The sequence below is a fragment of the Alligator sinensis genome, unplaced genomic scaffold (genome assembly GCF_000455745.1).
Source record: "Alligator sinensis unplaced genomic scaffold, ASM45574v1 scaffold237_1, whole genome shotgun sequence".
Taxonomy (NCBI): domain Eukaryota; kingdom Metazoa; phylum Chordata; order Crocodylia; family Alligatoridae; genus Alligator; species Alligator sinensis.
In genome coordinates this window covers 430478-441465 of record NW_005841849.1, presented here as the reverse complement: position 1 = coordinate 441465, position 10988 = coordinate 430478, and the positions used below count along the sequence as shown (strand labels likewise).

The following is a 10988-nucleotide window of genomic DNA, read 5'->3' as shown; positions in this document are numbered from 1 at the left end:
CTTTCCCTCCCTCCTGACCTCCTTCTTCATTTTCTTCTTCCTGCAGCCAGATGACATCAATTATGCATCTCAGAAGCAGGTGTACCGAGACATTGGAGAGGAAATGTTGCAACATGCCTTTGAGGGCTACAATGTCTGTATATTTGCCTATGGGCAGACAGGTGCTGGAAAATCCTACACCATGATGGGAAAGCAGGAGAAAGATCAGCAAGGCATCATCCCACAGGTAACCCAGCACCGCTGAGAGCACAGTGGTACCTGGGCCCAAAGGACGCCAACAAGCAGGGGTGCTGGATGAGGTGGAGTGAGGTGTGAAAATCATAGAAGACTGACTATAGTTCCCACCATGGTGGAAAAGCATCAAAATGGAGTGGTTGGGAGGCAAATATGGGCCAGATTCTGTTCTAGCTATTAGGCACTTAAGTGGACTTAGACACCTCAGTGTGACTCCATTCCACTCTGCTTGAGTCCCTGAAACACAGTTAATGCAAATGATCAGTGAGTTCTCCTGGGTGCTTTTATGTGACTCAGTCTGAAGGGAAGGCTGACAGTGTGCAACAAAGGTAGATGTATTACTGTATCTTCAGGGCTTGAGCAGTGTGTAATTGTATTGCACTTGGATGTATAGGTCCACTTAGGCACCTAAGTGGTGGAATAAAATCTGGCCCATAGAGACAGCGAGGATGCAGGGAGCTCATATGCAGGGAAGGCAGGAGGATGAGGGCAAAGACTGAGGAGTGAAAACAGAGCAGGAGCTCCAGATGGTGGAGAAGTAAAACAGATTCTGCTCTACCAACACCATAGTACACCTGAAACAAACATGGCTGGCCAAGACAACTGGTGGTATCTGGAGGAAGAACAGCTCCTTGTCTCCAGGGTTCTTCCCTTAGCTGAGCATTGTGCCCTGAGTACAATTAGGATGGGATGTGTAAAACAAGGGTCTTGGAGTAGAGACCCAACACTGGGAGGCCACAAGCTGTCTGAGAGCACTGAGGACTCCTGGGCAGCTTTGGATTTACCTTTGGAGCTTCAGAAAGGGTCATGGCAGAGCAAGGTGGATCCAAGAGCTAATGTGAAAAGGAAGGAGAGTGGGGTGTGTGTCAGTGGAGGGTGCAAGGGGAATCCTGAAGATGGAAACTATCAGAAAATGGGTTCTAGGCAGGGGACATCCTAGTCAGTGAAGAGACTAGTGACTGAATTGACTGGGTCAGACTTGGTCTTCATTTATACCTCTCTGAGAACAGTGGGATTCTCCTAGGTCCAAAGAAGAACATTATTTAGTTCACTGGACCAAACTGATTTCCCTTCTAAGTCAGTCCACCAAGGTCAGTGACATTATACCAGGGCTTAATTTAGCAAAGGAGATTCTCTTCTCTGAGACTCTAAACAGGCAGCACATCTGCACTAATGAATTCACATAATATTTGTACCCTGATTTAAATTGGGAGGATCCAGAGTGTACCAGCTAGCTCTTCTGGAGTATCTCTTATTACAGTGCTTTCCCACTAGGCAACAGGGGAGCAGATAACAGCCTATTTGCCTTGAGCAAATGGCTGCCCTGGGATGGAAGCAGGTAGACAACATCTACTCCGATATAACTTATGCTGGTATAGTTTTTATCTCTGCTCGTTCCATAGTTATTCTATACTCTGTAGCAGCTTCAAGTATGCTAAGTTTTGCTGGGGTAGGAGTTTGTCACCTCTCCAGTCCTGGATATTCCAGTGTAAAGTGTTGTGTGTCCAAGCCCGAGTTAACCAACTTAATTCAGAATCCTGCTGACTTTATCCACTCTACTGGTCCTCCTATACATAGATTAGTGTCACTCACAACTGGTGTGTGTCAGAGTTACAGGTTCCTCAGTGACAGCTGACATGCTGCTGCCCAGATGTACATTCTAGTGGCTTTTCATCCCCTGCCTCCTCCTCTGCGACACTGGTTTCTGGAGTAGGTAGCTAGGAGGTGGCATGAGTGCTGGGCTCCTGAGAGTAAGAAGGGTTCTGTTACTGGAGATGAGAGCTGCCACACCTGTTTCTCTCCTTGTCTGCTGCAGCTCTGTGAGGACCTCTTCTCCCGCATTAATGACACAACGAATGACAACATGTCCTATTCTGTGGAGGTAAGGGGCATCCCCCATTCACATTCTAGGTGGGAGAGGAGCTGGTGGTGGGAGAGCTATTTAAGAGATGCAGGAAAGAGGCTGATGCATATAGTCTCAGACTTACACTTTTGTGTGGGCCCACCTAGCTGCACTCACAGCCAAGAGGTTACCTCCTGGGGTGTGATTTTTTTAACAAAAGAGCAGCTCCCAATTAACGCTCTAGGAAACCCCTACACAAGCCTTCTTTCAGACCAGTCTGTACCTACAGTTCCTTCCCTCATGCCCCATGGCTCTCAGCCCCTAGGAGCTTTGCAGAGAGGCCTATTCCCATCTTGATCCCATCTTGATCTAATGAGCTACTGGTGTTCCCGTGAGTCAGCAGAAATGAGCCACCAGCTCCCAGGGCAGGGTGCAGCATGTTGAGGCAATGGGAGAGTCCTGTTAGCCTCTGGCAGGCCTGTAGTGAGGCCCACATACAATTTCTTACACATTCATGTAATTGCATGTCTTCATGCACATTACATGCATGCACACATTACATGCATGCATACATACACACACAGACACTTTCATCCTCTTACACTCTTGCCCTCTGTACACATACACATAGCACCCATCTAACTGTTAGTTTCTTAATCAATGTAATAAAGTTTGTGCTGCCCACATAAGTGGTCCCTCCCAGCCCCTTCCAGGAGCTCCTTCTGGCAATTCATCTTAATTTTGTTACACACTGATTTAGAAACCAAATGGAGCAATTCCTGAGCTTGGATAAGTCCCGCTGCACAGTTATCTCTCAGGGCTGTCTGTGAATGTGGGCAAGTGCAGATCCTCAGGCAGGCAGATATGAAGCTGGCTATGTCCTGTGGAGTATTGGCAAATGGTCCTGCCCTCCCTTTGTCACCTGGAATTAGGGTTGGGTATTCAACTGGTCAAATAAATTTTGGTCAATTAACTGGTCAAATATTGGTCAAAAATTGTAAAAAATTGCCGATAGGTCCAAATAATACACAGTAAAACCACAAATTTTCCATTAAGAAATGTGTAAAAAAAAATCATATTTCTGTCAAGAAAACTACAAAAAAAAATAGGTTTTTGTAAAATTGCTATAATCTTTGATGGGTCAAAAAATACAGTCAGTTGACCAGTCAATTGACAATATTTGGCTGGTCAATTGACTGGCTTGCCAACCCTACCTGGACTCAGTATATAACTGTGTGAGCAGTGCTTGTGAAATCAGTGGGTTCTTGACTCTAATGGGGTTACTTGCAACTGATGCTTACCATGCCAGTGAGGGTGATGGACCTGGGCCTCACAGGTGCTAGCAGTGTGTTGTGTGGTGTAGGAATCCCCTGCATTCCCAGGTTCTCTGTTGCACAGGTGAGCTACATGGAAATATATTGTGAGCGTGTGCGGGACCTCCTGAACCCCAAGAACAAAGGGAACCTGCGGGTGAGGGAGCACCCTCTGATGGGTCCCTACGTTGAGGACCTGTCCAAGCTCGCCGTCACCTCCTACAATGATATCCAGGACCTCATGGACTCTGGGAATAAAGCTAGGTGAGTGGAGGGCCAGGACAGGGGCCTGCTGGAGATCAGTGAATTTTCCCCTACCCTACCTTCCAGTCCTCTTCAAGCAGCTGTGTTTCCCTTGCTTCTCCTCCTCTGCCCTTGTGGGCCTCCCATATCTCTCAGAATCCTGAGCAGTTTCTGTATTGTCCACTGCCTTACATGGTGTAGCATCATGCTCCCATTCTGACTGTGGGGAACTGGATGAGATTTCCTTACAATTTCCCTAGCTGGATGGAAGGATTGTTGTAGAGAGACAAGGTGCCCTTTTCCCCTGTCTAATACAAAGCATACAAAAACAGGGAACACAGCCAAGCAGCCACATCCATTGCATTGACCTAGGTTTATTTTTATCTTGCCTTCTCAACACTGTCCTCATAGCCTATTGTTGATCTATCACAGAACCAGAGGGAAGGTGTGGAGTTGGAAGTAGGCTTCTGGGACCTGGTGCAAAGCCAACTGAAGTCAATGGAAAGGCTGTTGTTGACTGCAGCTGGCTTCAAGTCAAGCCCTTAAAGAAAGGGATGACTGTGGCAAAGCACTGCTTTTAAAAGTGCTGCATACAAGGGAGAAGCCAATGTGACCACTTCTGACTTCCACTCTTTTAATTCACCATTCCTGGTATCACACAACCTTGTGTGATGTCATGTCTATGCCAGAGTGAGCATCAGATTTGCATTCTCCCCGAGTGACAAAGTTGTCAGTGAGAGTTTAAGCATTAGGTTTTCCAGCCATGCCTGGCAAGTTGCAATGTTTCATCCCTTCCTGCCATCCTCTCTCAACAGGACAGTTGCTGCCACCAACATGAACGAAACCAGCAGCCGCTCACATGCTGTGTTTAATATCATCTTCACCCAAAAGCGACATGATGCAGAAACTGACATCACCACTGAGAAGGTGAGGGTTGGCATTCTCCAGGGCAGGCAGACCAGGGCTAGTAATAGCTTCTGCTTGCTGCAACTCCAACTCTGTAGGAGGACATTGTTTACCTACAGGGGAGTTTTATCCAGTGGGGCTGAGATAACATGTAGATAACTAACAAGATTCTTTGCATAGCAGTTGAGATGGAGAACCAGTGGGTAAGCTTTATAAGCCTGACCTTCCCTTTCTGTACCACACCCATTGTCACCTTTCTTTCTGTCCCACTGAGTCATATAAATCTTGCTCAGAGCTGGATTAATCATTACAGAGTAGGGCCAAGAAAGCCTTGTCCATAGTGGTAGCTACTCCCAGTTTTGTTGCTACTGATGGAGCTGATCCAATGTTAACAGGAATGGACACTGTGTGGCTTAGGAGGCCTAGTTGTAGACACAGGCCCTATCTCAATGGAGAGGGTGAACCCAAACTTGAGCCATGTATCTGAATTCTTCTTAAGTAAATGTGGATGTGGGTCCAAACCATCACAGATTTCTTTTTTAGTACACCATCCCTTGATTCTGGTAATCTTTCTCTGACTTCAGAAGTTATAGTGAAATGTTGCTGCTGGATATAAATTTATATTAGTTTTGCTAGAGCACAAGCCAATGGGCAGAGCTCTGCAAAAGTAGACCATCTCTAGGTAGTACTGAACCCCATTCTCTCTGGAGCTAAGAGGCACTGTACTGCTGGAAGAGTGTCTTCTGGATAGGTCTTAAAGGCAAGGTCCACATTCCTCCTAGGTCCTAAAATCCCAGGTCACTTTACAAGAGTAGGAATATTAGCCTTAGTGTTTCAGTCATGCTCATTTAGAATAATCACACTCTTACCCCAAATGTACCTCCTCTCTCCTTAATTTGGACCAGGCGGTCATTTCTTCCTCCAAGTTCAGGTGTGGCATTACTGTGCACTGTTAAACAGCTGCTGAATTTCACCCCAGAGGGGGAGATTGCAATTCAGTGGGGAAGATGAATGATTTCTCTGTGTTCCAAATCAAAAGTGCTTGGGGACCTTTCTGGCTAAATGGTTTGTAAGTCCTTCTTGTGCCCTTTGAGACTGGCATCCATGCAGCTGCATGCCTGAACTCCCTCTCTTGTTACAGGTCAGCAAAATCAGTCTAGTTGATCTGGCAGGAAGTGAACGGGCCGACTCCACAGGGGCAAAGGGAACCAGACTAAAGGTAAGGGAATTGCAGAGCTGAAAGACCAGAGGTGAGGACAGTGTCCCCTGCCAGAGACATTAGCTCATTTTTTCCTAACTCCATTATGCTGTCAGGTAACAAAACATCCCCAAAATGCTCTTTTTCAGGGGCTCCTGACTGTGAACTGGCCATTGCTGTAACCCTAACCAACTTTCCACTGATTCCCCTTTGCCACTAACGACAGTTGCCATTAGATGCCATTACAACCACTGCTCCTCCATTTTCTCACTCTGTAGATCTACCATCTACAGTGCAGTGGGAGATTTTCCACACCCTTGTGTAGCAATCATGGGACCCTGGCCTGGGCTGTTATGCTGAGCCGTAGGTCCACCCCTGTTAAAATGGCTTGAGTGTCGTGTTCCTTCCTTTATCTCAGTTTTTGGAATCAAAAGAGTGTCTTCCCTTCTCTCAACAGGAAGGAGCAAACATCAACAAGTCCCTGACCACACTGGGGAAGGTTATCTCTGCTTTGGCTGAAATGGTAAAGTTTCCAAATGAGGATTGGTATAGGGTCTTCATGCAGTGGGGGATATGGCTACACTGGGTAGACTGTGGCATACTTGCTCACATGGATGACCCCTGAACATAGTTACAAATAGTCCGATCAACCATTGCACATGCTTCTATGGGTAAATACCTAGCAAGGTTAGTTAAGGCCCCACAAATTTGCCCTCAGTAATGATGTGATAAATGGGGACTTGATAATTGTCTTCAAATACCTGAAGGGAGATTATAAAGAAGATGGAGATGGACTTTTTTCTGTGGCTGTATGGGGCAGGACTAGGAGCAATAGCCTCAAGCTTCAGCAGGGGAAATTTAGAAAGATTAGGAAGAACTTCCTGAGTATGAGGGTGGCCAAGTATTGAAACAAGCTCCCTAGAGAAGTTGTAGAATCTCCATTCCTGAAAATGTTCAAGAGCAGATTGACAGATGCTTGGTTAGGATGATTTAATCTAGGATGATCCTGCCTTGAGCAGTGGGGCTGGACTATACTACCAGCCCTACTTTCCTATGATCTTATGATGTTGAGTAAGCATCTGTTTATGCTCCAAGCATCAGTAAGGCATAGGAATGGTAACCAGGAAACATTCAGCAAGGTGAATGCTTCATGAGTGAAGGCAACACATGGCTGGGTCTTTCCAAGGCATCAAGCACATTGACCCCTGAGCTAGCACACAAATATGCACGCACATCCCTTCCTGGGGATGAGGATGGCAGGTACTGATGATGGACTCAGAAGGCAGGCAAGGTCAGGCAGAAGGCCTTCCCTTTGTCTAACCTGGAATAAAGAATCCTTGCTGGGAGCTTGGTTGACTGGAGCTCACATGGTTGACTGGAATGCTTATTGTAGGTGCCTGCCAAGGGTGAGGGCTATTGTGGGGGTGAAATAGAGCCACATGGGTAACCAGAAGGGAGATCAGGTAGAGTTTACATATATTAAAAATAAACATGTTTTTAAGAGGGGTTAGCAGCCAGAAGGCAGCCAGGGGCAGTGATTGAACATGGATTTTCATAGACATTAGACATTAGGGCTGGATGGGACCTCAAAGATCATCAAGTCCAGCCCCCTGCCCCAAGGGCAGGAAGTCAGCTAGGGACCCCAGCAAGATAAGCATCCGAGCGTTTCTTGAATTAGTCCAGAATAGGTGCCTGCACCACATCTGGAGGGAGTCTATTCCAGGTCTGGATGGACCAGACCAAGGAGTATGTTTCACTACCCAATCTTATCCTCCTGTGTGTGATCTCTTCCCCCCACCCTTTGTCTGGCTCCTTCCTTCCTGTGGGAGGAAGGACTGTGCCTTCCTTTGTGTTGTAGTCACTACTGCAGTCTAGCAGTGTCATCTTATGTGTGGGATTGGAGGTCAATGTTACATGCAGGTGACCTGTGCCATAGCACAGCCAATAAATGTTTGAGGCTTTGTCCTGGCAGAGTGGCTAGGAGGGTGGGAGAAGTCTGTGCTGAGACTCCTAGCTGTGCCACAGTCAGTGGGGTGTCATTCCCTGCTGGCAGCAAGATTGTGCTCTGGGATTCCTTCATGAGAGCCCTATGCTGTCGGGAAGCAGAAGCTTCCTTAGGGTGGGAGGGGAGGAGCAATCTTCCTCCTTGGTCTTTGTCACACACATTCATAATGTGGTAAACAGTATCTCTGGTTTCTTTGCAGGATTCAGGGCCAAATAAGGTACGTGCCTTTGGAGGCAACCATTTCCTTTGGCTTGATTTTATCAGACATGGGTGGGGGCAGCAGCTGCAGATGGATGGGGGATGCTTCCTGGGGCCATAGTGTTGCATGGGGTTTTAAGCACAGCCCCATGTTATTTTGGGCAGGGAAATCTGCCCTGAAATTCTCAGCACAATACAGCCCCCAGTGAGGGTCTGGCCTGCAAAATCCTGAGCTACAACCCAGCTGGCAGCCAGTAGACACACAGCAAAGATGATCATGGTGAAATGGCACCAGTGAGAGGAATGTGTATGTACTGCAAGTGAGGCAGGCTGTCTTCATGTGTTTCACTCCTCGGGCATTGTACTCTCTTGGGATCCTGCTATCAGTGCTGTAAGACCAGCCCTGAGCTGGAAGGGATGTGGGGACTCTTTCTATTTTTGTATAAAGTTTTTAAGGAAGAGCCAAAGGGGGAGCTTGCTAGCCTGTGTACGGGTGGGTCAGTGAGTGGATGCAGTGAGAACCAAATTGCAATGAGAACCAAATTGAGCCTGAACCAAACCTTGTCTGAGGCCTGATAATATTTGGGTAACTTACTCCCCAGTGTTTTCTTTTCTCCTTTGTTGTGCCTGCAGTTCTGTCTGTTGTAAGGATCTTTATGGTCTATTACTACAAGGCACCTCAGAAAGCTGGTTTGAGGTGGGGAAGTGCATTTCCCAGGTGGGAAGTGAGTTCCAGGGGAGCCCAAGGTTAGTGCCATTACCTCTGGGCCATCCCTGCCCCATGGTGGACAGGGCTGGAATTGGGCAGTTCAAACTGCTTTCACTGTTTTCCTAGTTTAAGTTAAGCAGATTTCCATAGACAGATTCTTCCTGCAGGATTTCTGAGTTTAGATAGCTACAATTAGCAGCTGGACTTTGGTTGCCCATTGAACCAAAACCAACTCCCTCAACCTTTAGTGGTTTGCTCCTTGTAAACAGGTTTGTTCCTTTGTCCAGAGTAAGGCTTTGTGTCCTGTTGCCTTTGGTCAGATGTGGCTGGAGGTCACGTAAGGTGTAGCCCTGGTCAGTGCTGGCTGTGATCTCACTCCCTTGGAAGAGAATGAGGTGCCTGACCTCCCTGCTGTGTTCTTTCCTCCCTAGAACAAGAAGAAGAAGAAAACAGATTTTATTCCTTACCGGGACTCTGTGCTCACCTGGTTGCTCCGAGAAAACCTAGGTGAGGAAAGGATACGTGTTGTCTGTGTTCCCATTTTAGTCTTAAACCCACTGAATTCCCTGGCATGAGCCTTCAGAGGCTTTTGGCTGCCAGCTCCTCAGAGTTTTCCTGCTTTGACTCTGCTGTCTTGCTCTGCTCAAGAAATGAGTCATGCTCCCAGGTTCCAAGGTAGCCCACCTGGAACAGGTCAGCACAATCTATGCTGCTATGAACCAATGAAGATTCTTGTGCTGGGACCCCCTGGGGTGGTGCACTGAGCGACAGGGTGGGACAGGAGGCTACACTGGCTCTGGAGGGGGATCTGTGGACAGAATGACAGGGAGTATGCTGTCAAGAAGGGGTAACCAGACAGAAGGAACATCACCAGGCAGATGAAAGAGGGCCTAGGACACAGAGGCAGTTAATAGAGCCAGGATGTGTTTGCTTTGACAGGTGGTAACTCCAGAACTGCCATGGTTGCTGCTCTTAGCCCTGCTGACATCAACTATGATGAGACCCTCAGCACTTTAAGGTAGGCCTCAGGGGTGATTTACCTTTGTGCATCCTTTGGAATTACAGCATCAGATCTTTCCCTCCTAGCTCCTGTCTTGCCCCTTCATTCCACTGCTGTCCCATATCCCCATTGAAGGTGTAAAGTGTAAAGCCTAACTTTATGTAGCACACTAGGCATGGTTTAGCAGGCAATCAGGGCGCCCCCAAAATTGCTCTGGTTGTAGAACTATGGGGAGAACTGGACTCTGCGCTGATTGGCTCCCATTGGTCGTCCACCGGTTACACTGTGGTAGCCATTGTGTTTACCAGAGAGTGGCCAAACTTGTGAAGATCTCCCTTGGGTTGCTGAACATGAGCCCTACCCATAAGTGTGTATGAGGGCCTGGACACATGACATGGTCAAACAGGTGTAACTTACATTACACCAGGATCTGGAGCTGGTGTAATGTAAGTTACACCAGCTCCAGATAAAGCTCCAGCTTTATCTTACTGCATAAAGATGACCAACTTTATGCAGTAGGTGCTTTGACAGCCTTACCACTCAGAGGTGGAAAGCAGTATTTGCCTGTTTTTCTTGAGCAAATGATTAACCTGGGATAAGCTGTGGAGAGACAACATGTATGTCAGCATAACTGATGCCATGTAGGTTTACCCCCATTTCTCTGGGGGTAAGTCTACCTTGGATTTGAGTGTGCTGCACCAGAATAGGGCTGTATGTGTGTCAGCTCCCTTTTTACATTGCAGTAACAACGGATTAATTTGTTATGATTAAGAGCAGATTAATCATGACTGATTAATCATGTCATGATTAACCAGGCCTGAGTCCCATGGCTGCCAGGATACAGTCCCACAAGGTAAATCAAGAAGGAGCCTCCCCTTGTTTGAAGAGACTTGACTGTGTCAGAAGCAGTGCTTTGAGTTACGATGTATACCCCAGCATGGGTGCTCCGGTCCCCTGCATCCAAGTCCAGTGCCACATGCACTGGCTCATGCTGGCCTGTGCCTCAGTGCAGTGCTGCCAGTTGTGCACAGGCTGCTCTCCCCAGCTGTTGGACTGTGTCCACTCTCTGCAGGTATGCTGATCGTGCCAAGCAGATCCGATGCAATGCCGTCATTAATGAGGATCCTAACAACAAGTTAATCAGGGAACTGAAGGATGAGGTGGCTCGTCTGAGAGACCTGCTCTACGCCCAGGGTCTTGGCGACATCATTGACAGTATGTACTTCTGTGCTCTCAGCTGGGACCTAGGAGGAGCAGGGTGGAGTCCCCAGAATGGCACTTAATGGGCTGGGACAGGATCAGCATTCAGGGCCATTCCATTTCCTGTCCAGTAATTTCC

General features: G+C 47.5%; 1 protein-coding gene across 1 annotated transcript in view; it reads left to right on the top strand.

Moving 5' to 3' along the window:
* KIF1A (kinesin family member 1A) overlaps positions 1-10988 on the top strand; it is a 119034-nt gene that overhangs the window by 30130 nt on the left and 77916 nt on the right. The window contains 10 exon segments of the mRNA XM_025209264.1: positions 47-226; positions 2051-2116; positions 3476-3654; positions 4449-4560; positions 5681-5758; positions 6195-6260; positions 7942-7959; positions 9081-9156; positions 9589-9667; positions 10722-10864. Coding sequence (XP_025065049.1) covers positions 47-226; positions 2051-2116; positions 3476-3654; positions 4449-4560; positions 5681-5758; positions 6195-6260; positions 7942-7959; positions 9081-9156; positions 9589-9667; positions 10722-10864 — 997 coding nt within the window.